Source organism: Odontesthes bonariensis, chromosome 9, assembly GCF_027942865.1.
Source record: "Odontesthes bonariensis isolate fOdoBon6 chromosome 9, fOdoBon6.hap1, whole genome shotgun sequence".
Lineage (NCBI taxonomy): Eukaryota > Metazoa > Chordata > Actinopteri > Atheriniformes > Atherinopsidae > Odontesthes > Odontesthes bonariensis.
Genome location: NC_134514.1, coordinates 22,150,085 through 22,177,079, shown reverse-complemented (window position 1 = coordinate 22,177,079; position 26,995 = coordinate 22,150,085). Strand labels below are relative to the sequence as shown.

General features: G+C 43.7%; 3 protein-coding genes across 3 annotated transcripts in view; 1 reads left to right on the top strand and 2 right to left on the bottom strand.

Annotated features, from left to right (window-relative positions):
* Nucleotides 1-1,406: 1,406 nt before the first annotated feature.
* Nucleotides 1,407-16,982, bottom strand: baz1b (bromodomain adjacent to zinc finger domain, 1B). Its single transcript, XM_075473639.1, has 21 exons — nucleotides 16,202-16,982; nucleotides 14,531-14,647; nucleotides 13,475-13,619; nucleotides 13,003-13,195; nucleotides 12,668-12,789; nucleotides 12,337-12,534; nucleotides 12,065-12,253; nucleotides 10,653-11,964; nucleotides 10,351-10,518; nucleotides 10,097-10,235; nucleotides 9,533-9,705; nucleotides 9,256-9,370; nucleotides 9,072-9,170; nucleotides 8,712-8,889; nucleotides 8,167-8,352; nucleotides 7,913-8,060; nucleotides 7,105-7,252; nucleotides 5,914-6,029; nucleotides 5,172-5,308; nucleotides 4,938-5,044; nucleotides 1,407-4,174 (listed from the first exon to the last, which is right to left on the bottom strand). Exons 1-21 carry the CDS (start codon nucleotides 16,318-16,320, stop codon nucleotides 3,508-3,510), a joined length of 4,776 nt encoding a protein of 1,591 aa, XP_075329754.1. The 5' UTR covers nucleotides 16,321-16,982; the 3' UTR covers nucleotides 1,407-3,507.
* A 493-nt stretch (nucleotides 16,983-17,475) lies between these two features.
* Nucleotides 17,476-19,630, bottom strand: bcl7bb (BAF chromatin remodeling complex subunit BCL7B b). Its single transcript, XM_075474443.1, has 6 exons — nucleotides 19,475-19,630; nucleotides 18,950-19,025; nucleotides 18,771-18,858; nucleotides 18,484-18,642; nucleotides 18,218-18,321; nucleotides 17,476-18,039 (listed from the first exon to the last, which is right to left on the bottom strand). The coding sequence occupies exons 1-6, from the start codon at nucleotides 19,585-19,587 to the stop codon at nucleotides 17,968-17,970; spliced, it is 612 nt and encodes a 203-aa protein (XP_075330558.1). The 5' UTR covers nucleotides 19,588-19,630; the 3' UTR covers nucleotides 17,476-17,967.
* Nucleotides 19,631-22,833: 3,203 nt separating this feature from the next.
* The window catches only part of hip1 (huntingtin interacting protein 1), a 44,434-nt gene continuing 40,272 nt past the window's right edge, over nucleotides 22,834-26,995 (top strand). The window contains exon 1 of the mRNA XM_075473629.1: nucleotides 22,834-23,120. Within this exon, the coding sequence (XP_075329744.1) occupies nucleotides 23,004-23,120 (117 nt within the window). The 5' untranslated portion in view covers nucleotides 22,834-23,003. The remainder of the gene's footprint in view (nucleotides 23,121-26,995) is intronic.

Below are 26,995 nucleotides of genomic sequence, written 5' to 3'. Positions count from 1 at the left end.
CCATGTCATCAACATGGCTAAAAAAGTTCAGCGTGATGCCAGGCTATTAATAAGAACACCATCAAGACATGGTTAGGGACGCTTTCACTTTATTTACTCGTGTTTGAACTTTGCCTGGACCTTTTGGCCTCCATACCTGTGCAAGCAGCGAGCTGCCCTCAGCAGGGAGAGCTGGCTGACTCATGCGTGCTCCACTGTGTAGGATGGAACCGTGTGAGGAATGACCCGTTTCGTCCAGTTTGGAAAGAGGCCGATAAGGACTCCCAGCTTCTACTATATCTCAACTGTATTCCGTTTCATTTGAGTAACCAACGGATTCTTAAATGCTAAAGAGCGTCCTGAGAGAAAAGCGATCCACTTCTCAGGGTTCAGCAGAAGTTCATTCAAAGCACGAAGGGTTCATTTTGGTTTAAAGCACTGTTAGGGAAAACAGTTAAGCTGGGTTGAAACCGTGTCTGAAAATTAACAACAGAAGAGACTATGTGATTTCTCCTTAAGGCTTATGGTTCATTATGACATCAGTCTGCTTTTTAACTTTTCTCTTTAGGGAAGCTTATGGGACCTGCAGCCTTTTTCCTCTTTTAAAGCTCAAAGTGCTGCAAGTATTCATGTGTGGATTGATTTAATTGACCCAACTTAGCTATACTGGATTTTATTGAAATGCAGGAAAGTCAATAAAAGTCAAGAAAGTGAAAGATCATTTAAGGTTTATGATAGCTGAATGCAGCCGAGGTTGCTTTCTTGAACTGCCACTAATCAAGAGCTGTTTCCACTGACTTTTCACATCTCTGACCTTTACTCTGATCCATCTTAGCCTCTACACCTGTTGCCAAATTACAGATGGCTCACAGGCTGTCACCACCTCACTACTAGATATTTCATAAGGTCCTGCAGTCCTCCTTGCACTCGCCTCTCCCCCATATATCACAGATCTTACACTGGCCGTCTCACTGTGGGATCACAGCTGGCATCTACTACCTGGGAAGACACATGAAACGAGGTCAGACTGCTCTCACCCTGGAGTTTTTTTCCTTCAGTCTCATCCACAACTAGTTCAGATGCCACCCCGAAGTCAAGGTTAGATCTGAACGGTATGTTTTCATGACAGAATTGTTCATTCTCCTGCAGATGAGTGATTCGATCATTTACTGTCAGCTTTGGCTTCAACGTGTCATGTTTGAGAGCAACAACCCAGCGGCTCCGAGTAAAGAGGCGACACCAGAGAGAGGCCCAACTGTTTGATGTTTTATTAAAAAGTAAAGACATAAGTCAGTCATCAAGGCCAGCCTGCTTTCCTCCCTTTTTATGGTCTCGTCAAGGATTACAGATGGCAGTGATTTTTGTCGGTCTGACCCGGGGGGGGGGCACTCATCAAGTCAGCACAAATAAATCAGGGAGAACTAGAGTATTTGTCCATAGCCTTTATTGGAAATTCTTTACATGTAAGTCCTCCGAACCTGCCCAAACCCAGCTTTAGACTATAAATATATATATAAAAAAGGAAGTGTAAAAGAATTTTGCAGTTCCTCCAATAATAAAGAAAGCATTTACAGTCGGATCTCACTTGGAGAAGGGCAGTCACCTTTTGCTTGTTTGTTCAGAAGTCAAACGATTAGAACGGTGATTTCCAACGATGGTTTACCATGTCGGGAATAAAGCCAAATTTCAACCAAATATAACGGACTGGGAAAAAATAATTAGTGGCCAAATGGAAACGGGAAAGTCTGGTTGATAACAGCACAAGTAAACAACAAGCAAACAGCACAGTAGACAGAAGAGGGCAAACCAACCACTGCCTTATCAGTATACACAAATATGTATATATATATACACCCACAATGCTGGCAACCTCACCCTAATATAACTTCTCCACTTTTGAGATGGAGTTCTTCCATTTAGTGGCTATTGTGTTTACTATAAAAATGAGTCTGTAGAAGTTCCTACAAAACACAAGCACTGTGAAGCTCCCCTGCCCTTTGAAACCCAGCGAGAGCACACAGCAGTGAGTCAGATGTTACAGCCCAGCCAGCAGCGCTGCGACCGAGTGCATCTGACCGCTGGGATGCGGGTATTCAAAGAGCAGGGAGAGGGCGCCACCAGGTGACTGAACCAGGATAGCGTCCTGGAAAACCTTCAAATTCCTCTGAAGAGCTGCTCGACCCACGCGTTTGCATCCCTAAATCCATTTAACTGAACGACAGAGATATTACGTTGGCTATAAAATGTACAAGTGCCGAATTCTCCGTGCGGACTGGGAGAGCCCTGGTTCAACCTTTGCAATTAACTGGATGCGATTACCATCCACTAACAAGTTATCATTTACAATACCAAATAAAATGTGCAAAAAATATCAAATATTCAAAAATGCCCATTTTCTTAACAAACATCACTTTGGTTGTTTTAAACACTGTTTACAAATGTTTATGCACATAATCTTAAAAGTATGGTCCTGCAGCTGCTGGCATAATAGGTACACTTTACATAGGAGTGCAAACTGGTGGTTCAGTTGAGGTACCGGGTGTTTTAAAGTGGCAGGGCACTACAGAGGAGGAGGAAGAGGAGGAAGAGGCTGCGCAGCTCTGCGAGCAAAGACGAGACTCCGAGTCAGGTTCCTGAAAACGTCCCGGCACCGAGAGCTGCGCTGAAGCACGTTTTTTTAGTTTTTTGTTTATTTATTTTTCTAAATCAACGTCATGATGTGTGATCTGCAGTTTCAATGTAGTTATTCTCCACGACTTCGACAGTGGGTTTGTGGAAAGAAGAAGATTGAAAAAAACCTACAGCTTGTAAAAATCCCCCCCATGTTTATGTGTAGGTTTGTAATAACCAAAAAGGTAAGCTTGGTGACTAGATGACTTGTTAAAAAGGGCAATTTACTGGTGAGGTGACAGCCATCAGCACTGTTTTTAAGCACAAAAAAAAAAAAAAGAAGAGGGATTTAGGTACATGGGCGCCATCTCGTGTAGCGAGTTCAAAACACAGTAGCATTTAACAAGATGCCTGTGGGAGAAACATCTGGCAGCTGAAAAATACCTTCGAGGTGGTGGCTTTACCATCTGTGACTGAACCTCTTATTACACCGCACTGATGTTCACAGAGAGGAAATCTAAATGGGCAACAGTGAAGCCAAATGACACTCGTGTGCAAGGAGGTTGACTTGGAATAGAAATTTAAATCAAAGAGTCTTGAAAAGCTAAAGAGGATCAACTCCATCATTGTAAATATCAAATTTTCTAGGTTGAAAAAGATAAAGATTTAACAAAAAAAACCAACATATTACCAATATTTAACAGGTTACAAATATAAATTGGTTTTCTTCTCTTTTTCAAAATATGAACAAATTCAACAACACAAAAAAAGAAAGGAAAAAAAAAACAAAAGAGTCCTTCTGAGGATTCGGTCGTGCTGGAGGGAGGAGGAGGAGAGCGTGTGGTCACTTTTCAGGGGAGCGGGACAGACGTTTCTAAAGCAAATAAAGAGATGAAATACAAAGCAGCACCGTGGATTTCACGAGCGTTTCTGTCTCTTGGAATGTCGCTGCTGGCTGGACCGCTCCTCGTCGCTGCTCGCCCCGTCGGTGTCGCCCCGAACCCCCCGTTGACGAGTTCTTCGCGTGTCCCGCTCGTCATCGCTATCCTGCTCCCTGTAATCCCTCCTGCCCGAGGTGTTAGGGGTCCTCTTACTTCTTCTCCTGCCATCATCATCATCTTCATCATCTTCCTGGCTTTCGCTCTCCTCATTCTTCTCCCTCTGATTATTTCTGGTTTTCCTCCCGTTTGATTTGCCATTCTGCATCTTCTTCTTGGGCTCCTCTTCCTGTTCTTCATCTTCCTGATCTTCATCTTCTTCCTCCTCCTCTTCCTCCTCCTCCTCAGAAGTGGCTTGCGCTTGGCTGACGCGTTTGCGAGAACGCCGGCGGAGGTAGCTGAGGCCAGGCAGCAGCTTCTGAAGCAGCTCTGTCAACGTCTGCTCCGTCTTGACCATACAGGAGAGCACCGTGCTGCCCTGCTGGTTGTACTCCTCAGCATTGGCGAAGACCAGCTTCACGTCTTCCAGGAAGTCCTGGGCGTGGCGGTATGAACCCTGGCTGAACTTGCCCAGCATGGTCTGGAAATCCATGGGTTGGGAGATGATGTCCAGATAGTCTTCTGCCTCCTCTGGAGAAACCGCCTCCCTGAAAGCAGGCAAAGCATGCAGGTATTAGTGAGATTTCATGAGGATTCCCAGTAAAACACCCCTCTCAACACAGAATTCTCAGGAACACCAAAAACAACAAAAGATAAAAAGCTTAATATCCCTTTTCTGACACATTTGATCAGAATTTCTTGACCAAGTTAAGTTCAGGGTTCATTTTACCTGCCAGTGTTCCCACCAGTTTTGTGCATGAACTTTACACTCCAACAGACTTCATTCAAGTTTACACAACCCCAGTACAAACAGCTGCATTTCGGGTCCAGGTGAACGCATGTACTTTGAAACGATCGGAAGACGATGTTAAACTTTGGTTCTTCACTACTCCCCGTGATCACCACTCTATTTTCAGAGTTGGAAAGGAAATAAAAATGTCTGAAATGTTCGCAGCTGTTCTCCAACACAACAATTTGCCAGGATGACACAAACACAAAGAAACACACACATACCGTCTCAGAGGGTGAAAACAGCACCAGCTGAGTTTTGGCTGTGGCTGTAATGGCTTAATTCTTGCTTTGTAGTATTGTGTATTTTGTAGTACTGTTTTCACATTGTGTGGCATCGTGGCAAAATATCATCCTCGGGGGAACCCACTCCGACAGGATCTACTACTTACTGTGTTTTCAGAAGGTCGGCAGATGGTATCGAGTTGTTTAACGAGAAGGCGTTACAAATAGTCGATACCCAAATCGTTGGGTGGCTCCACCTCTCCGTAAGAGTGAAAACTGATGACATTTTTAGCTCACCTGAAAGGCCAGCTGTAGCGGAACTTCAGCAGTTTCTTGAGGATTTCCTCACACCTCTCCAGCTCCAGCACCTGCCTGCGAACGCCAGTTTGGGAACTTTGTCGCACCTGCAGAAACGAGCAACAGCAACCGTTAAGAACCAAACGTTGACGCCAAACATCTGCTGAGCCCTGGAATATGATGCAGTTCCTGCCCAATGTGTTCTTTCATTCTTAAATGAATGGGATTTCGTACCAGTTCGTCGATGTCTGCGGGGCTGTTGGGACCCGTCCTCTGCTTGCTCTGACTGCTTGAGGAGGTCGGCTTCTTGGGTTTGCTCTTCAAGCTTTTCTGGCGCGATGAGGACTGCTTCGTTTTTTTCCTTGGTCTCACTGTAAAGCAAGAATGAAGTGATGAGGACAACATAAAAACAAGAAGAAATCAGCATGTGCACGGGACAATGCTGGTAAAGAATTCCAAAACATTAGCTCAACCGATGCCCAATTGGCTGTAGCCGAGCTGCACATTAGAAATGACAAAAATAATCAGGTCATAGGGGCACCAACGTCCTCCCATGAACTGATGAGCTGAATTTCTTTATTGTTCGTTTTGACCAGCAGGCCTGAGCTGACAGAGGGGGATCATCCTGCCACATACCCTCAGTTAAGCCAGAGTGAGACATCCAAAGCAAGGTTCAGACCTGAGCTGTGCTACATGACAACACACAGACAATAGAGACGGAAAGAAAACAGGGCCTGAAATCCCCCCTCAGCATTCCTCTCATTCCATTTGCACCAAAGATCCCTTTAACCAAAACCAACAGATCTGCTTTTAGACAACTCCCCCTCCTTACTGTATTCTTTGTCTCATGCCATAGTTTCATGGAACGAACAACCTGGATGGGCCGAGACTTTTTGTGCTGAGCCGTTACGCGGACAGAAAAACTTTTTGTCCTCGGGTGGATGACTGCGAGCTCGTTTGTTTTGAAGATACTCACAGCTGTGCCCCATGGCTTTGTAGTCATTCTCTTCCTCATCCTCTTCATCCTCCTCGGAGTCTTCCTCTTCAGACTCCTCCTCGCTCTCTTCTTCATCTGTGTCTTGGTTATAGTTCCTGCAGATGAAATGTGAAAAACTTTTACGAAAAAAAAAAATAAATAAATAACAAAAGGAAACAAGTGAAGCAAAACATGAAGACTGGCTTTTTTCTTTTCAGTTGTTACCTTTACAGGACCCTTACTAATCTTAATGCAGTGTGAACATATTACAGTATAATGTATACACGCAGATAATAGTCCCCGCCTAAATCTCCACCCTAAACCAAACAACAGCGCGCCTGTAATGCTGCGTGTACACCAAGAGCGACCTACGCTACCTGAGCGCCGGAAATCATTATTTCTCTATGGAGGGTGAGCTACCTGCGCTACCAAAGCGGATTCTCCAGTGGCGAAGCTTCCTGAGCGACCAGAGCGGATTCGAGCGATTAAACTCCAGCTAACTTTATGGTAATGAGCTATGACGCGTTTCGGCGAAAACCAATGACAATCCACAGATTGTAGTGGTCCGACAATCCGCGGGGTTCGCGGAAACAGATGTGTAAACTTTAGTTCCTATCCAAACAATAGTCGTTTAATCCTGAGACTGTTGCAATTGCCGTGTCGAGTGCTTCAATACAATAGTGTAGTAACCCCACGCATACCTTTCTCACTGCAATTAAGTTTTATTTCGGATTTATTGCGGATTTTATTTCGAATTTAGTTTCTTTTTCACAGCTGCCTCTGCTATTCCTGCTCTTCTCAGGTGTACCTAATGTAGTTTTACATCATTTGTAATGTGATGTATATTTTGTATAACAAATTGTAAATTACAACACGTTTATTCGTGTCCCTGCCCTCACTTTCCTCCTTTTTTTTTTTCCCGCGGGGGTGCTGCACAGCCGCGGGGCCTTTAAGAATTGAACATTCTAAATGTGACGTCACGAGCTACCAAAGCTACCAAAGCAAATTCACAAGCGAAGCTTCTCCAGCGACCTCCGCTACCAGGTAGCAGAGGTCGCTCTTGGTGTACACGCAGCATAACATGTTAAACGAAGTGCTACCTCCAGACTTCTGACTGAGTAATCAACTTCTCAGTTGCCTTGCTGTAGTATAACAGCTCATATGGAAAATGTGGAACAGGCCGGCAGTTACCTTGAACGGGAGCCACGTCTGGCCACGGTGGGCTGGCAGGCCGGGCACAGCCACTCTCCAGCAGGAATGCGGTACAGAGCCGGTCGCAGGCAGAATAAATGGAAGGCCTTGTTGCACTCATCACAGAGGATGAGTTTCTCATCATCACCTTGAAGAGATAAGAACAAACTGTAAGACTGAGAAAGAGTTCCTTATTTTTATGCCAAGTTTGATCTGGAAATGATGTGGTATTCCCACATTTTTCTTCCGAAATCCTCTCGATTTTTCAGGTCTTCACTCCCTGAAAGGACCCCCGCATCCCTCTAATGCATTTTCCTTGTGTCTGAGATTCTGTTCTCTTTTCACCACAGGTTCACCTGTAGGCTGGCACAGCTGTTGACTCTGTATGTAGACCTGTCTGACCCAACTAGTCTGTTCTGCTCTGAGCTTCGTGCTGCCGCCGCCCTGTCTGGATCTGGTCCTAGACTCCATCAGCCTCAGCAGAGACGAGTTCTGCCCGAGCACTGAACAGGGAGTGGAAAGTTGTTTGGGTAGAGAATCACTGACTGTCTATGACTGGCCAAGTTTTAATGCAGATAACACAGTAATTCAGATAACACAGATTCAGCAAAAACAAATTCAGAAAAGGGAAAGAAAAAAAGAGGAAAAAAAAGCCTATTTCCACAAGTCACTGGCTGTGTTGAGGTCTCAGATGTAGTTTATGAACTGCATGTAATTACAGTCAGAGCACAGAAACCTAAGTGACATCACGGAGCTTCCCGTGTTTGTCAGTCTGCACACAAATCTAACAGTGGGAGACATTTCTCACCTTTCCTGCGACACACTTTGCAGCGAGCGTTCTCTGCAGACATGTCCCACTTTATGCAAGCGTCCAGCATTCCCAGCAGCACGTGCATGCGGGATAAGGTCTGAGCTTCCCTGATAGCCGTCTTCCACTTCTCTACCGCTGTCGCTACCTGATGGGGAAAGGTTGAATATTGCACATTTATTTACTTCTCTTTTTTTTTTTTTTTTAAATCTCATTTACTGGCTTTTTGATGGTAATGATCTCTGGTCTCTTACTCTGGCCTCCTCTGCCAGTCTCTTCTCCTCGTCCACCTCTTCGGCCTTGCTGCTTTCCTCGCCTCCCTGCTTTTTCTTCTTTTTCTGCTTGGGGGCCATGAACCCCTGCAGGAACTTTTTGATTACACAGGCCTGAATAGTGATGACGCACTCGCCAAAGTCTTTCAAGCTCTCCATGTCTTTCAACTGTGAACAGAGACGAAGATATGACTTAGACATATGACAAGAGGCTCTAATAAAATGTCTGCTTCACAAAAACAACTAAAACGGATCAATTTTAAAGTCTGTGTAGGTTTTAATAGCTTGTAAAGCAGTTAAACACTTTTGTGACGTGTGCAAAAACAAATCGGCCATTAGATTTCCTCAGATTCTTCCAAACCAACTACTTAGTAATAGACATATTCTAAATACAGCAATTTTACCAGCCGGTTTAATGTGTTTATCCTGACAGGCATGAATATCTTATTTGGTGAAAGAAGATTGTAAAAAATTCAACAGTCCTGAGTGAACATAAGTGTTAAAATAGAGTATGAAGTCAGACTCACCTGATCCTTAATGTTTATGTCATCATCAAGGTATCCCAGGCCCCCTTTCTGGAGTCTGGAGGCTATTTCCTGGATGTCACTACGCATGTATTTGAGCAGCTCTGCGTAGCCATCACAGGTCCTGAGGCCCTGTTTGCTCTTACGGGCCAAATGGATGGAGTGTAGGATGTCATGATACCTGAAACAGCAAAATCCTCAGTTTCAAATTCAGCTTCATGTTTAATCTAACGCTCGTAAGTTTGCTGTTGGTTTCCAGATAAAAAGGTCACCTAAAGCAAAACTCTAAACAGCGTTTTAAAGTCACAGGACTAGATACCCGTATGCTAAAGTAATTATCTCCGATAATAAGAGCCCATTCACCTGCTTTGGATCTTTGTCTTCAGTTCACTTTCTCTGACCCCCTGAGAATGAAGACTTTCCACCAGCTCGTCCAGCTCTGTTGGGCTGTCGACAACAAACCTGGATTCAAAAAGCAGGAGCATTAGAAAACTGAAAAGAGCAAGTTAGAAATGAGGACAAAACAGACGAGACCGCAGACTCTCACCAAAGATTCTGTCCCTGCTTGGGAACAGTAGTTTCAATACAGATATCTGGTGCTGCTCCCTGCTGGGCTCCTTCACTCACAGCACCGTCTATACTCCCATCGTCCTTTTCAGCTCCTTCAACATAAATAAAACGAGAAGTTTAAATAATAATGGTGTATCTTTTACATGGAAAGTCGTACAATAAACACACTGGAAACCGTGACATTATGAGTTCACTTTTAAAAGAAAATCGCCTGAATATTTTTATTATCGTGTAGATAAATGTATTTACTGTACCTTGTGAATCGGGAGCAGCCTCAGCCTCAGCCTCAGCCTCAGCATCCTCTTCCTCCATCTCAGGCTCCGTCGGTTTCTCCTCAGGTGGAGGAGTGAAGCTGTAGTCGATGCTCTCATGGACCCAGCCTTTCTCAATGTACAGACCAGGAACCACGTCAGAGAAAACCCAGTATCTTAAGAAAGAAAACAGCACAAAACCCGTGGTTAGCGTTACTAATAGACTTAGAACTTCTTACAATTGTTTTACATACACTGATGAGCCCAAACTTTATGACCAATCCTCTGTAATATGCTGTTGGTCTGTCAGCTTGTTCGTCTCCGTTTGGGTGTTGTTAAGCACTGAAGTATTCAAATTCAAACATATATTGAGCAGAAACACTGAAGCACTAAACAGCTGCGATACGATTTAACAGGGCAAATGTTGTGCTCAGATTATTACCAATGTCTGAGAACATTGACAAAAGGACAGCTGGAGAGAAAGACTTTTTTGTTTACAATTAGCTTCTTTCCCACTGAAAATGCTTGATGTCTTTGTATACTATGCAATATACAAGCAATACCAACCTGTTATGATTTCTGTCTGTACCGAGCTGAGACCTGCGCATCACAAGTCTGGCTTTGGTTATTCCATCCTGAAAGGCTCTCTCTGTGGCAGCTCTCTGTTTCCGCATCCGTTCCTCCTCTGCCTCCTTCTCCATCCGCTCTACAGAAGAGCAACACCATTGCCGTTACACATCTTGAGTGAATAATACAGATGATTGTTTTGCATTTTTCCAAAGACGGCACATTTTGGAAAGGCTGAACCGCTGCTCGTTTACCTTTTTTCTGCCTGTCCAGCTCCTCCTTCTCCTTCTTGGCCTGCATAGACATCAGCCGCCGGCTCTTCACTGAACTGATCATATCCTCAGGCTCGGGCTCCGGCTCTGGCTCCACTTTTACTTCCTTCTTGTTCTCCTTCTTAGCACCCCCCTCTTTTTTCTTCTCACCTTTGAGCCCAGAAAATGCATACATTGCTTTATTAAGTTATTGCTCTGTGGAAAGGAGGAGGTTAACACCGTAGAATCTGCATGACTTACGGCTACAATTCAAACACAGGTAAACACCGAATGAACCCGCCTACCTTTGCTCTCCTGCTCCTTTCGCATTTTCTTCTCAGCCTTCTTGCGGTCATTGACCTCTTTCAGCATTGCCAGGCGCTCCTTCCAAACCTCAGCGGACCGTTGCTGCATTGCATCGACGTGGTCCTCCACTGAGTAAGTCATAAGGATACGGTGGCACAAAGCCACCAACAGGTTGACCTTGTCCTCGGAGCTCAGCTCAAACACTTCGAATGTTTCAAGCTTCTCCAGGAACTCGCTGGTCACCACATCGTCATAGCCGCCCACGGGCGCCAAGTCCTCAGATCCCTGAGCGCTTTCCTCACCGTGAGCGTCGCACGGCCGCAGGCACAACCGCGCCAGCTCTGACGCAGAGTACATAGTAAGAGGAATCTCAGATAAGGGCATGTCAAGCTCGCTGTAGCCTTCGGCCAGCTCGTCCTGCAGCAGCGTCTGAAGCAGCACCACCAGCACACGGTTCAGGTAGAGAAAACCAGACCGCTCCCCTGCCAAGGCCTCCATCAGAGGCACTGCTGTGATGGGATATTGGTCATTTGGCATCAGCAGCCCTGCATAGCAGTGAAGAAAGTCCACAACCATGGCTACACTGCCAAACAGGGTGTTGGGCAGCCCTTCTGGCATGTCTACAAGCTTGAATGTAGGCAGGGTCTTGCCATCTTCGATCTCTTGGTCCTCGTATCTGCGCGATTGTTCGCGACGGACCAGCATCTCCTTCTCGCGTCTCTCCTTTGCCTTTTCTCTCAGCTTCTCTTTGAGTTCCTGACGCTTCTTCTTCATCTCCTCCTTCCTCTCCTCTTCACTCATGGCCGCCCATCGTTTCTTCTGCTCCAGGAGCTCCCAGCGTTTCTGTACCAGCTCTTTGAGCTCCTCTGGCAGACGGCCACGATCATCTGCAGACAGGGTTTTTGCAGCTTTGGAGATGAGGGAGGAGAGGGAGTTCTTTTTATCCTCTTTTCCCTTGTTCTCTTTATAGTAACGAAGGAGGTGGAGAGCCATGGGGTGCAGTGGCTTCCCAAGTTTAGGTGTGCCCAGGCTGGTACTACGGGCTCTCTTCTTGGGACTCCCTGCAGGGGTGCCCTTAGCCAGATGTAGCAGAGTCATCTGCTTCATCTTTGGAGATTTAGCACCAGCTTTGCCATCTTTTTTAGAGGCTTTGAGAACATTGAGCTTTTTGTCGCCGCTCTTCCCGCTTTTCTTTCCCTCTTTTTTGTCCCCCGTTTTCTTGCCGGATTTCGGAGTGGAGGGAGTCGAGCTTTTGCCGTCTCCTTTCCCGGAATTCTTTACCTTGAGTGGAGAACCGTTCATTTTTATTTTCTGAAATAAAGACACAAGAACCCATTGAGCAAAGCTTTTACCCCACCGCGATGATTTAATAACTAAAGGAAAAACGTAATGTGGAAATGAGCCGACTAACCTGCATGTGCCCCCAGATGGTGGGACTGAGGGGCATGCCAAGAGAATCCGTCTTCTTTTTCCTCTTCTTCTCCGACTTCTCATTTCCCGAATCCTCTCCAGGAGTGTCAGCCGTCTTAAGCTTCTTGCTGGGTTTACCTTCAGGAGATGTCAAGCTCTTACGCTTTGAGGAGGGATTTTCTGCCAAAAACTTAAAAAAAAAAAAAAAAGTGAGCCAGAAGCGAGCAAAACTTTAAAACTCTAAATATATAAAAGAGAATATAACTGGATTACCTTGTGTGGATCAAGAAGAAAGTCGCTGAATTTACTGGGTAGGTTAAACTTTTTCACCAGTTCATCTTCAACAACCCAGGGAGCACTTTCTCCCTTGCCCAGCCTCAGAGCGTTGTGCCTGATAAAGTAGCGGATGATCTCTTTGGTAGGAGGGCGCTCCGTCCTATAAAGACTGTCTGCTGGGACATCACAGATCACCTATGACAGAAGTCAAAAGGGAAATCAAAGTCAGTATAAACCAATATAAGCCCTACACAGCATTTATAGACAGATGCTCCGGAAAAGGCTGTCAAGTATGACTGTTATCTCCCATTGAAGTATAGGAACAAACCTTATCCTCATTGATGAGCTTTACGTCGTACTTATGAGGAAGGAATTTGGGCATTACCCATCTCTTCTTTTCCTCTTTCATGGCAGTGGTGAGTTTCCTCGGAGAACGACGTGCTCTGTCACCTGGAAGCGAGCAAATCGACATGACAGTGAAGAGAAACATTTTAGAAAGGAGCTGTTTAAGTAGAACGTAATCAGGTGAAATAAAAACCGATCCAAACAAAACCAGCCAATCACAGGTCTGCATAATCAAACATTAGCCACGTGTCCTTGATATTAACCATCCTTAAAGACGACTATGAACAGCAACCAAGTTCTCCACTGACTGGTACTTACTCAGACTCTCCCTCCTGTTCTCCTCGTCTCGGGGCGGAGGCTCTTTCCTCTGGTTCTCCTGGCTTGCGTTCTCCTTGTCGCTGGATGGGGAGTCACAGGCCCCTTCAAGCTTCTTCTCCCCGGGGTCCCCTTCAGGGTTTTCCAAGGGATGAATCTTTACCACTTTCCCTGGTAAACTTTTATCCTTACCCACCTGAAGTGGAAAAGTCGTGTAAGTCTCAAGTGTCACAATAACAGGACCGATATACGAAACCGTAACGGGTTGAATGTTTACACATTTTCAGTACCTTTCAAAAGTAACTGAAACTAACTGCCTCTTAAGAGGAAGATTATTCATAAACAAAAATATTTGTAAAGTGCTTTAAAAGGAAATATCAACAGTGGCTATACATAGGAGTGAAAAATACAACAGGCAACATAAGATGTTTGTCATAGAACAGACAAGTTTATACAGTTCATAAGTCAAACTAACCAGGAAGTCGCACTCTTCATCCACCGCATACTTTGTGAGGATTTCCATCCAGGCCATTTCAACCAGTTTGTCTAAAGACACCGTGTTGTGGTGCACCATCTCGAGGACTGGCTTCTCAAACCACTGGGGATACTCCTCCTGAAGCCTGCACACAGATTATGGTCAGTGTCTAGATAAAAAATAAAAAAAACAGTCAACCAAAAATGATAATTATGTATCAAGTAGTTTTAAAGTTGGAATCCCATTATTCTGTGCTCCTGAGCTGAAATGGAACACTAATCACTGACACAGTTTTGGACTTCTGTGGCGTTGCTATCATTGAGATCTGATTATTAAACAACAGGGAAACAAAGGTCTGAGAGAGGCCAGTAGGGGGGAGTAAAATCTCCTGGCTGATATAATTAGACAGAGCTTAAATACAGCTTATGATCCTGAGTGACTTGAGCTTTGGGTGGCTGAATGCTGCCCTGCTCCGTCTTTGCTATGATATCGCCTTTGGGCCACACATACAATCTGATTCACCGTCCTCTTGCTGCAAGGACACATGCACACACCTTTTTTTCTGCCCTATAAACACCAGTTTGGTGATAAGTGGACAATGAAGGATCAGTTTTGTACACCCCCCCCCCCTTTTTTTTTCTTTTTTTTCCCCAACCAAATGTTTTCTCAGATCAGGATCAAAGAACTGACACCAGGCCACCGCAGATTCAAGGATGACTCAATCACAAAGCCTCTGACTAGATTGAGAGGAGTGAAAGATTTACCCAATCGTAACAGAGCAATAAGCTGTGTGACCTTCACAGGCAGAGTGTGGTTCTTTGTCTAAGTTATGCTAGAGACGATCCTCTTTATGTAGCAGAGCTGATATAAATGGCAGGCAGTTATTAACACATTAAGATCTATGAGAACTGGAATTCTACAAGTCATCTGAAGGCAAAGTATTACCACCTACAAAGCTTAACCTATGGACTACATTCATGCAACAGCCTTTGCAAAATCTATATAGACCAGAGACTGAAATCAGCAAGGATCAGATGGATGGTTCTTAATACTAACAGTTCCGTGACTTCTTGTTCCTCCTCCCATGCTTCGTTGTGAGTGAGCTGGAGGCTTCCTGTGCTCTTGCATGTCCAGATGCGTTCACTATACCTCTGCAAGCGTGCCTCGTACTCTCTGTAGAAAATGTTGTCAAGGAACGTACAACATTCAGACAGAAACACTCTCCCATTTAGACTATATGTACATCCCACATTGGTTAAACATCTGTGTCATTTATGCTAGTAACGTAGTGATTCGCAAACTGAAGCCATACAGCCATGGGGAAGTAGTTGACTAGAGAAAATAAGGCTGAACCATCGGGACTTACACAAGCAAAATAAATAGCTGAGTGTTTGCTAATGCAACTACAGACATTTCACTAAAGTTCGACATTTTTATTAGTTGAATTTCTTACCATTATTACTAACTGAAAAAAATGGTGAGGTATGTGGCAGGTTCATGAGGGAGGGCACACGAGAAAAAGTTTGAGAACAACTGCAGTGACGACAGGACGTGGGAGACCCATCATACAGCGCACAAACGCTTCTTAACCAAACTGGATGCTTCAACTCAAACAACGCTGGGGAAAGTTTATGTGGCTGGGTAAGAATACAAAATGGAAGATTATAAATAAACTCCTATCAAAAGGAGCAAAAGTTCTGTCTGAAAATGATAACACACGCCTATGGGTAGTTTCCAACATTTTACACCGACATCCCTGATCATTTCTAAATGGCTCAACAAGTACTTTGTGGTGTGATTAGAGAGTTAGAAAAGTTACATGTGCAGGCTGAGGCAAATCAAACCAAATATCAAAATTAAAGGCACATACGTGAAAGTACACTGAACATCACAGGACTGTCAAAAGACGAATCCTCATCTACAGCAGCTATCGATAACCTAGGGAGCCACGATCACGTTTCAGATCACTTAAACCACAATTTAAATTCTGTCAAATTGAGCGGACACAACAGGCTACATAACCTTGCTGACAGCTACGGACCTCTGACGGTTGTTACACTTATAAACAACTAACAAACAAGCGGGTTAAGTTCACACAAAATTACACTAGAGGCAGCCTAAGTAGTATGAAAAAATTAAGGCTGTAACAAAACAACGATTTGGTTTCAGCTACGGTTGTACTTCAGAATACAAAAGAAGCTAAAGAGAGTTGTTTGCTAACACAAGCTAACTGAAGCCAGCGAGGCAGCCGCCTCAGTCTGTGGAGGCAGACGAGGAGCTATTGTGACATAATGGGATACATTACGTTAACAGCGTGCTAGCTAACCATGTTAGCATTAGGGGCTGACAGCGGAGCCGTAAAAGATGAAAGTGAAACACACTGTACATCTCAAAAAGCACAATGTATGTGGGTTTTGTGCCACTTAAAATCTCATATTTCTCACGAACTTGATGAATAGTCAACTAAGAGCAACAATGAGTTGATTAGCAAAGCTGTGTAGATGTTAGCTTACCAGCCTGTCACCCAATGTAAACTGTGTGCATGCGGTGAAATAGTTAAGGGGGGGAAATGTCAGGTAATGTCAAATTCTTTAGCCAGCAAGTCAGTGCATAACATGAAATTGTGTGAACATCAATTTAGACATACAGTTTAATAGAACCTGACGCCTAGCATAACGGCTAGCTTGTTAAGTCAAACCAAAGCATCAACATCACGTTAAAGGATACTCTTTGTTCCTGAAGGCCTCCTTGGTGTGCTCGATGATGTAGACCTCCTCTCCCGGGCCTGGTGGCTCAGCTAACGGCTTAGCCAGTGGGTACGGTTTCCGGCCCAAGAGCGGTGCCATGTCAAATCCAGAGATGGCACGATTGCCGGAGGTAAATTTGATTTTTTAAACAGTAAACTAGTAAAATAAAACCGAATTATATGACCTTAGCATGTATCCAAGTGTCCGTAATACTTCTGCTGAAAGATAGCACGTCTCACGTTACCGCCGGCAGGCCCGGCACTCAACGTGCAGCAGCTAGCTGGTTAGCTAGCAGGTTGGACGCTATCTCGTTGCACAACAATAACAGTGCGCTTCTTGCCGCCGTCCTCATCGCACCATCCTAAGCTTCGCTTGCCGCGGTGTCATACTGGTTTTACAAAGTGTCTTAAGTTGTAAAAGGTGTTACCGGAGTTGTGTCCCGAGATAGTTGGCAAACTTTTATCTCCTTCAGATGAGCACGAAAGGATGCGAACGTCACCGAAATCAAACTCGAGGCAACGGCCAAAGCTCAGTTCAGCAGATCTCTGACACTCCACAGTCCCAATCAAGTCTTTGCAATTTAGTCCTGTTCTGGTTTGGTTTAAACTGTTGTCGCTGAATGTGCGTGTAATCGAAGTTACGTGGTAACAGACAACAGCATTCGCAAGTGTTACGGGAAAGTAACCTGAATCAAACAAGAGGTTAATTCTCTGCCGAAATGGCGGGAGTTTCTAGTCTACCGGCACAAATCCGTAGAGCCTGAACACTCTGTTTCCCCGGCAGCAAGCGGCGCCGCAACCATGTCCCGCCCCCTCTTGGCGTTCATTGGCTACCACAGTGCAGTGCCGTTATCAAATTGCTCTCACCGTCTCTCATTGGCCGTTATGAACTGTCTATTATCAATGTTGTTCAGGCCACGTTAAATAAACCACGCTCCTCTGAAACATAAATTAAGAGGTTTTTCGTCAGCTAAATCAAATAAAGGTTATCTGTAGCATTTAACCCAATAGAATTAAAACCTATGACAACGAATAGAATTAGTTAAGAACGAATCCAACGATCTGTTAATAATCAAATTATTTTCTTAACTCATTGTCTGGGGTCCATTTTGAATAGGCTTGCTAAACAATAGATTACCCTATTTACCAAGTATAGCAGAGTGATTACGAAATATAATCCATTAATTAAAATTAAAGCATTATTTATTGTGGCATACAAAGAAACCTGTTGAAAAGACAGGCAAACTAGAATGAGTATTTTAAAAAGTATTTTATTCCAGAGTATGACAAACCAAAAGATTTGCTCCAGAAAGCGCATCATGTTCAATACATAATGGCACACCTAAACATTAAATCGGCATGAAGCACACAAAACATCTTTTCAAGATGACAAGTTAACCTTAAAAATAAAGTATGGAAACATGCAAAAGTTCAACTTGGATAGGGAAGAAATCAGAAGCAGATGCCTTTAACGCAGACATTTACAAAATGTGAATGCAAATACTCATTATGGCTTTGTACATACAAAATTTCTCCTTTTTTTTTCTTTTTCAAAAATCACTTAAAACAGCAAGACTTCAAAGACTCTAAAAATGCAGTTAATACATTTTTTTGTCATTAGCTGAAATGTAATGAGTGATATCTGAGTAAATATGCGAAGAGTAGCAGAATCATTCTGAAAGCTTTGCTTTACAGCAACCAAGGACAGGTAACAAGTGCATTATCTTTAAAAAATAGTATAAATAAGCTATCTCAGGGCGGCATTTTCCCCTGTGCAAATCCTCTTTAAAGGAGGCGCTCCCGATTCATCCAGTTCTTCCTGTTGGACGTAAAAGAAACAGATTAGGCTACTTAAAGCTTAAATGCTTCAAAACAGTTTTAGCTGAAAATAAATCAAATTTTAGATCATGCAACAACTACTAGAAATATGAACTGTTTTGAACAAGGGAAATGTTTGTGGTCTCTCTTGAAATTATTTACAAGTAGTTCAAGTAAACCTGTGTGTCTGGAGCGCTCCGTCTGACAGCTCCTGCTGAAAGAGGGTCCTCCTTGATGAGCGTAGGTGGCTCGTCTGCGCCCTCTTGCCCCAAATGAACAGGCTCTGTATTAACAACGAGGCGTGAAATGATGTACTCCTGAATTAAAACGGCCATTTGCAAACGGTCACACAGATCTTCGAGTACAGGATCCAACACCCTTTTAGAATTACAGGAGCGAGGATCAAAACTGAGTGACAGTGCGGTTCAGAGAGCCATCCACATACCATCCACACTCTCCTGACCAAGCATCGGTGGCTGAGAGTCTTCAGCCCTGAGACTGTAGGTGTGTGGAGGGCTGACCTGCTGCGAGCTGGAGGTGCTGCTGCTGTTGTCCATTTTAGGCTGATACACATCTGACAGAAAGCTCTGGTTGCTGTTTTCATCTTAGAGCAAAGGAGAGATTCAGGACATCAGGTGGCTGCTTGCACTCCTGCAGCAAGTTTTGTGTTTCTACTTTCATATATGCATATAACAACCATCATCAGGCACACAACTCCGTCATTATGCCTACCAGTGAAATCCAGCAAAGAGTTGGTATTTTCTATGACCACATCTTTCAAGCCCCTGACATCCCCACCAGTGGATTTGGAGCGATATATCTGAAGACAGAAAGTGGGGTGTGAAATTCATGAGGAGGATGCAGGCAATAAGAGTATAAGAGGGAGCAGTGTACATGTCAGATGTCCACACCTGCTTAGTTTCTGTTACTGGCACCCACTTGAATATGCGTAAAGATGTGTCTCCAACTGTCACCCATTTCTTCTCCCTGGGGATAACATTAATTTTTATCAATATCAGAGAGGAGCTACATGTAGCACTCGCATCTGTATTCTTTTAGTGTTCATTCTCTCTTTGTCCATAACAGAGCAGATAGCTCCCAATGCGCTCACTCGCAGCATTCGCAGCTAAACAGTTATATGTGCAAATCGTGACATTTCCGATGGTGTTTCTTGCAGACAGTATTGTGAGACCGTGAAGACATTTCGCAGAATTACAGCCCGCCGCATGTGAGGCTACTGTAGCCATATTGACAGCTATCAGCGGAAAAACTCAACTAACCCCGCCCCTCCTGTCAAACGAGAGCGCTGGTTGGTCAGCAGCCCTGTCAATCTTCTAACTTTTCCGACTGAAGTTTGTTGAGCGACGCAGCAAGATATCAGGCAACGGTCCACTAACACATTTCCCTCCATATTGTCACTCACACAGCTTACGTACCATTTGCGCACCTTCTCGATGGCCGCCAGGACCTTTTTAATGTCGTCTTTAGCTCGACTTCGGGTCTCAGCGCGGCCTGACCGTCCCGACATCTTGATGCTGTTGTGATTCATCTACAGATGCATCTGAAAACTTCAAGACCAAGCCCCAATCCTCTCTCACGGTGGTAATCTCGCGAGACCTCCTCCTCCTCTTGGTTGAACTCCTTTTTTGGCTTCACCCTATTTTTTTTATAGTATGCACCATGAAGACATGGTGAACATATTTGACATTTACAAAGAGCCTACCAGGTAAAAATTTGATTCATCGAAGTTATGAACCTTCCTCAGCTGATAACTGACATCAAGACAATTATTTTTGTGTTACTAGTTGCCTGAAATGTTATGCTTGACTACCAAAATGAGCCACTTCTCCAGCTAATTATGCTCTTTTGTTAACATTCCCAGACTGTAAATCGTAACATAAGACCAAGTTCAAAGTGCAACATTTTGTTGACATGCTAGAATCAACGGTCCACGCAGAAAGAATTTGGGTATGTCTTTTTGTCATGGCAAAAAGTACCAGATATTGTCGACATCGAGGGAAAAACTATAAGACAAGGAAAGTTTCATATATGTGTACTTAAAATCCCTATTAAAGGGTGCAAATTTTAGAAAATGGAGATAAACATAAAACATCTTCAGCTGATTGCTTACATGAGGACAATTTATTTTTATTAGAAGTTATATGTATTTATTATCTTTGCTATATCCAATAAAGATTCTTACTTAAGTTTCATCAATTTCCACAGTACACTGCCCTTTTATTCCATTTTAGGTCTGTATAGAAAATAAATCTTGTGATTTTATTTATGATCACATATTAGATATACAAAATATAATGGTTTGTCTGTCACATTGTCACAATTAGCATTTTTAGTCTGATTGCAGCTCTTTTACCTCAGACATACCCCATCTTGTTGTTGGTTTGACAATTTTGTGTGCTGAAACAAATAAAAAAAATCCAACTTTAATCCCAAATGAACTGGTTTTCTTTGCTAAGGTTTTATATTTCATATGTTTGAGTGTAAAAGTGGGTTTTGTCCATGTCTATTCCATGCGGATTCCGTTGTAGTTCCCACATTTGACGGGCAGAGAGCAGCGTTGAGTCATGCAGAGTGAGCAAATCCCTCCTGTAAATCAGTAACTGAGAGCAAAGGTTGGGAGTTTGTTACTTTGATTTATTGCCATGATAGGAGCAATAATTTAAAAGGAGTTATCCCTTGCTTGCTTATGTACTTCAGGGAGAACAAGAACAAGGTCAACTCTCTTTAAGCTGCTGGTTCCCCCTATATCAAAACTGGCCTCACTGTAAAGTTTCCTGTGGTGTAGCCCTGACAAAACTCTAGTTTTCTGTCAGTCGACTAATTGATGACTCTGCTTTTCATCTCAGTCTGTATAAACAGCTGAGGTGGCATCATACTTTCTGAGTCCTGTTTTGTACCTAGAAATATTCATTTTGAATGTAACTAGTCTAGACACAAGTTACGTTAGTTATGTAACCAGTAAAGCTGTCATACAAATGTGGTGAGGAGAGTGTAAGATGTCTGTCTTAGATGTAGTGGAGCAGAAGTAGGAGGTATTATTCAGATGAAAGAAGGCAGCCCTAGACCTCAATGTGCTTTTATGTAAAGCACATTGAGTTGCCTGTGGTATGAAATGCGCTATATAAATAAAGATGCCTTGCCTTTAAAGTGAGAGTTAAAAGACTAATCCTGGTCAAAAATAACTCCAAGGTTCCTCACAGTATAACTGGATGCTAAGGCAATGCCATCAAGAGAGAGTAACTATATGGTTATTTAGTGACACCCTAAGGACGCACCATTTACATGAGTAAACTGGAGTTTCTCAGATAAACATTACTTGATCCGGTCTCAAGCATTACTCTTGATCCCAATAAAATCTTAATCTCTTTGTAATAACTTGTTATGGGCAATGGAATCAAAAGATGCACTTAAAAAACGCATTGTATTACAAGCACTTCCAACTGGGGAAAATCCCAGGGCAGACCCAGAACTTGCTGAAGAGATTATATATTCCCCCTCTGGCGTGGGAACGTCTCGGGATGCCCCAGGAGGAGCTGGAGAGTGTCGCCAGGGAGAGGGATGTCTGGGTTTTCTCCCCTGGACCTGCTGCCTCTGCGACCAACCTCGGATAAGCGGAATATAACGGATACAGACATATCCATGGATGCATGGATATTTTAAAACAGATTATCGCATGCTCCAGATCATGCTGTAATGACAGCTTCTTGAAATGGACTGTTTGTTTTGGAGTGCCTTGATATGACATTTGTTGTGGTTTGGTGCTATATAAGTAAAATTGGACTGAATTTAATTGAATAATACATAGAAAAAGAAGAAGAAAAAAAGAAGAAAAACCCAGGTCAAGAGGCATGGATCTGCAAATGTGTATCTGTTAAGTAACACAGCTGGCGTTGTCTTTGGTGTAGGCTGGAGTAACTACAGCTACATATCACCGATGATGTGGGCAGAGCCTGCTGAGGATTCAGCCAGTGGCTGAAAACGCTGGGAGGAGTCAGTGAACCGTTGCCAGAGAAAATATCCAGATAACAGCGACGCTCATCCTCATGTAGCCGAGAGGTGTCAAGCAGGCCACAACAGCAGCGTGGTTCTTCCTGTGAGGTTGCTCTGCGCAAAACCCTGTAACTTAGGTCGTGTGTTTGTGCAGCAACACCGCGGCCCTGAAAGTTTATATTACCAGTGTGAGTTCTGGTATATTTTTTGCAGTCATGCCACACGTCCCTTAAGTGTTTGGTGTCCATATTGTCTTATGTATGTCTTTTCTTATTTTAGTGCCTTATTTTGGATATTTTATTTTATTTATTTAGCTTAGATGTTCTTAGTGTTTGTATAAATGTTTCTTTATGTATGTATAAATGTCTCTTTTTAGCTGCAGCCTTGGTAGGAGAGTAACGTAATTTCAATCCTTGTATGTCCGGTACATGCAGAATTGACAATAAACTACTTGAATCTTGAATCTTGAATGTCCACTTGATGTTCTTACTTGGGTTCAGGGATACGTTCATAAGCTGTATTTTATATTGAACATTAAATGGAAAACATCGATTTTAACAATGAGTAAGCGGGGCTCTGGGACTGAGTGAGAAATGTCCTTAAATCTTTGAAAGACAGCTAAGGTACAACGACGAGTTGTGTATTTTCGATTTACTTTTGTCGGAGCTTTACTTTGAAAAGATAATAAACGGAACTCGTGTTTTGCCGTAAGCTTGCGTCACTTTACGTTGCTGCCGTTCACAGAGCTGCTGTCATTGACGGGCTGTTGGACAGAAAGGCCAAGTGAGCCAGTGAAGGGGGCGACGAGTGCAGAGCAGCATGGACGGCTGCCCGCCATAGTTGTTGCTACGTGTATTTTCGTTTTTATACCCTAGTGGCTGAGTTTACTGTATTTTGTTATTGTTCCGCTGCCGTTTTTTTTTTTTTTTTTTTTGTTCCCTGTCACAGACGACAATGGACCGAGTGAAGAGCTCCATGCAGCAAGTCCCCAACGCTATCCCCAAAGTAATCCGTCGGACCGGCGGGGCCAACAGCCTGGAGCTGGAGAAGGAAAACTTTGAGAGAGGGCAGGTACGGAGCGGAGCTGGGCACATATTATATACATACATATACATACACACATACAGCAACATTATCCTGCTGGAAGCGTGGGATGGAGGTCCTGCCAGGTGCCGCTGTGTGTAGAGATGATTAATAGCCATGTCGGGCTGTTTGTTTTCAGCTCATAAACTAAACTTCACCGTGATATCGTGGAGAAAAATGACACTTTCTAATTGTGTGTGACTCACCGTTAGTTACTCTTCCAGGTCTCACACCGTCTGCGTTTGGTTCAGGTTGTTATTTTTCCACCTACATGTATGTAGTCTGTATTTATCAGATACAAACGAGTCCACTGCACAACCAAAGAGCTGTCCAAATGTGGGTCAATTGTCTTTTGAATTCAGATCATTGTGCTGTATAAACCCGGCAGGTAATGATGCTCTGATGAGGTCTGTGAGATGGTTCCTGCATTATTTCAAGGCTGAGGAGATGTATGGCAGTCTTTGTTTTGGGTACCTTTGATGCTATGGCTCCTCGTGAATAATGGGAGCAGCTTCAAGAGCAACATCTGACCTTGTGTGAATTGCTCTCCCAGTGAGCATATGTATGTATGCCGCTGAGTCCACCGCTTCCTGCCTGGTGGTCTCCCCTCCCCTCTCTCCAGACCAGGCACAGGGGAGGGAAGGGTGGGGAGAAAGTAGGTCAGATGAATCCAGTCAGCCAAAATGTTGTAGCAGAGTTGCAACATGCTTCTCCCATCAGTGACTGCTAGTTCGGGCAATCCACTCAACAAAAGCCTAAATGTGCACAGCAGGTATTTGGCGACCGTGCATCTAGATGGTCCCTGTGGATTTGCAGCAACCCTCTCCTGAAACTCCATGCCTCTCCCCTCACGTGGGATGCTAGCAGCAGGGATTAGAAGCGAAGAGATGGCATGTGTAGCTTTATGTGTCCTGAGCCGAGTTTGTGTCATTAGGTCACTGTCAGGTTCCTGTGATCACGTCTTCTGCAAGTGCGTTTAGGTGTTGCAGATTAATGCACAATCGCATTGGAGTGATGATAAGTGGTGCCGACTAGGCCAGAGTGGGACAGAATTTGTATCCAGCTTATTAAAACTCACATTCAGGCAAGATGAAAATAAGTCGGATGTTTTTCTACCAACCTGAAAAGCATTACGCATACGATTCATTTCTGTACTATTGGAGCCAGTCTCTCATCTGTAAAACTTTGATGGGGCATTTTCTTGTTTTTGTTTTTTTTAAAGTTCCTGTTTGTTACCTCTGTAAGCAGGCTGCAGGCATTTCCTTTCTTTGTATGGCTGATGTTTGACTAAGGATCCGGAGCTGTGCTAAGAGGTGGAGGAATCAATGAATCTGCTGTCTGCTTTACAGGGGATCAGCAAGAGATAATCTCATCTGATCTGTTGTGCTCCAAAGCTGCCTAAATCTGCTGGGTGCCTGGATTTCTGCCTTTCTGCGGATCTGCCTTGCGCCCCCCCCCCCTTTCGATTCATCACCACTGTATTCCATTATAAGGTGCAATTTGCTGCATCCTTAATAAGTTCCTGGAGAGTTGGCAGCTCTACATTATTCACTAAACGGGAGAACCGAGAAAGTCCAGAACTGCAAAATAGTTTCAGTACTTGTGCGCCTGTCTTTGCTTTGCTCAGTTAACCTACTCGTGTGTTGGTCTTTAAAATGTTCAGGATAGGATTTTTCTTTGAGCAGTGAGTGACTCAAACACTGGCTTATAGACCACAGTTGTGTAAAACGCTCATTCTGTGAGCCGCGTGCCTATCTCTGTTGAGTTGGGTAAACAACCACTTTGTGTTCAAAATCCTCTCCGTCGCAGTGTCCGCGCCGGGTTATAAAAAGCATGAACTGGGGCAGCCAGATAACACACAGCCCTGGCTTTTAATGACATGTTTAGCGTCATAATAGCAGCTGACTCTTTAATTTGGAGTTCTGGGTGGGGTTAATCCCTCACCCGTGTGTTTGTCTCTAACGTCATTGCATGTTTTGGATTTTGTCTTAAACCGTCGTCTCAATTGCTGTAAGAAAACCAAGGTGCAAATAACAAGCTAGTACCGAGTCGCTCCGTATTTCATAGTCTTTATCTTTAGGCTCCAGAATGCAAGAAATGCCAGCTCCCGGAGTCAGAACTGTCTGAGGCCACAGGAGGCTTCTCATTGGAAAGCCGGGGTAGGCAGTAATCTCCAGACCAATATGGACCATAATTAGTGCTTGCGGGAGAACTTCTGGGGCACCATTTGGGATGAGGAGTGTGAGCCACTGAGTGACACCATATTTGTACGTTGCATAATTAAGGCCTTAAATTAGATTGCCTCCTCCTTCCCTGTGAGTCCATGCTGAGGAAGAGTTTGATCGTTTTCAGCAGTGTGTCCTGATCTGATGAACGTGTCAGTCAGTACGAACACTGAAGTTGAGGTATATTATAGCTCGACTAGAGCATTTAACTGGAGTACTCCCCTTGTCCCAGTTCGCAAGCATATAATGGCTATGATGGCTTGTTAGTAAGGGGCCTTTTCTGGTTGACCTATAACGTTCCAGACCAAAAATGATTATCAGCTATCTTAAATGGCTACATATTGGCTCTGTTGTAACTGGCCTCTTCTGTTACTTCTGGGTCAAAGCCCAGGATGGAAACTATAGTGCCGAGGCCTGGCTGAGTCCAAACAAATGTGTAAATGTAGGAGTAGTTTGACCCCCAATTCGCGCCATTAAAACGTACTCGATACGTTCACATGACACTAGAAAAAGATCAATTATTGTGTTAGTCAGATGGAAAAAGGACTTGTTAAACATGTTAGTCTGTGAATAACACAACCAGATAAAGCATGTATATGTGAAACTAGATCCAAGGTCGTCTGTGAATAGTTCCCAGTTCCCTCCCTTGCACACAGCAGATAGAACTGGTAGCGACAAAAAACAACCATAAGGGATGGCGTGCATAAGTGTATGTTAGTACAGCCAAAACTACCAATAGAAGTGCTCTCATTTACATGAGTTTCTTTTGTCAGACGGTTAATCATGTCTGAGACTGTTATTGAAAATCAGCTCAGTAAGACTACGTGTCAGCTCTCGGTCACTTAAAGCATTTCCAGACTGTCGCCCTGGCTGTCGTACTTTTGTACCTTAAAGACAACATCTGTGCAGTGAATTCAGATATGCTTGCATGTATGTTGCAGTCCACAGAGTCCTGGCATTAGATATATTTCCTGTACCTGTATACTGGGACAGTCGAGTTGTACCGTCTGCCTGTAAACGTTGGTCATACCGAGGAATAAGGATGGTTTATACAAGTTCAACGTCATGTCTCTAATACTCATAGTAGCAGAAGCTGGACATTTCACCTGTTTATAGCCAACTTTGAACTATTTCAGCTCCATTACTGTTGTTTGTTTGTTTTTTTTAACCTTTTTCGCACTCTCTGCTCCCAAATTCAGCGCTTATTCACTCCTTTCAGCTCCTTTCAACTGACTCTGTATTTTTTTTTCATGGATATATCAATTCAAATGTTTTTTCACTTACCCCCTGCAAAGTACCCCATCGTGAACAATTATATGTGAAAAAAAAACCCGATGCACCCTGTTTTAGTACTGTTTGGTGCCCCAACAGCTGTGGAATTCATGGGAGGAGCAGCTCCGCAGCCTTCAGACACCAGCAGGGTGGACGTAGATTTCTTTTTTTTTTTTTCTTTTTTTTTTTAAATAACTTTTGTCTTTTGTGTCTTGCTCTCCCCCTCCTCCATCACTCATTGTCTCAGATCCTTCTTGCCTTCTTCCATTCTTCCACATCCTGCAATTCACAAAACACAGAGGTTGTAGGGGGATATCCGCATACACGAGGTACACAAACGCGAGCATGAAAGAGAGACTTTTAAAA

Coding starts and splice junctions, on each gene's coding strand:
- bcl7bb (XM_075474443.1), bottom strand. CDS start 19,587: ATGAATCACAACAGCATCAAGATGTCGGGACGGTCAGGCCGCGCTGAG. Junction 18,643..18,770: donor CTCTTTGCTGGATTTCACTG/GTAGGCATAATG, acceptor CTTTGCTCTAAG/ATGAAAACAGCAACCAGAGC. Junction 18,322..18,483: donor TGGTCAGGAGAGTGTGGATG/GTATGTGGATGG, acceptor TTGTTAATACAG/AGCCTGTTCATTTGGGGCAA.
- baz1b (XM_075473639.1), bottom strand. CDS start 16,320: ATGGCACCGCTCTTGGGCCGGAAACCGTACCCACTGGCTAAGCCGTTA. Junction 12,535..12,667: donor AGCTCATCAATGAGGATAAG/GTTTGTTCCTAT, acceptor CTTCTGTCATAG/GTGATCTGTGATGTCCCAGC. Junction 6,030..7,104: donor AGACGTGGCTCCCGTTCAAG/GTAACTGCCGGC, acceptor TTTCATCTGCAG/GAACTATAACCAAGACACAG.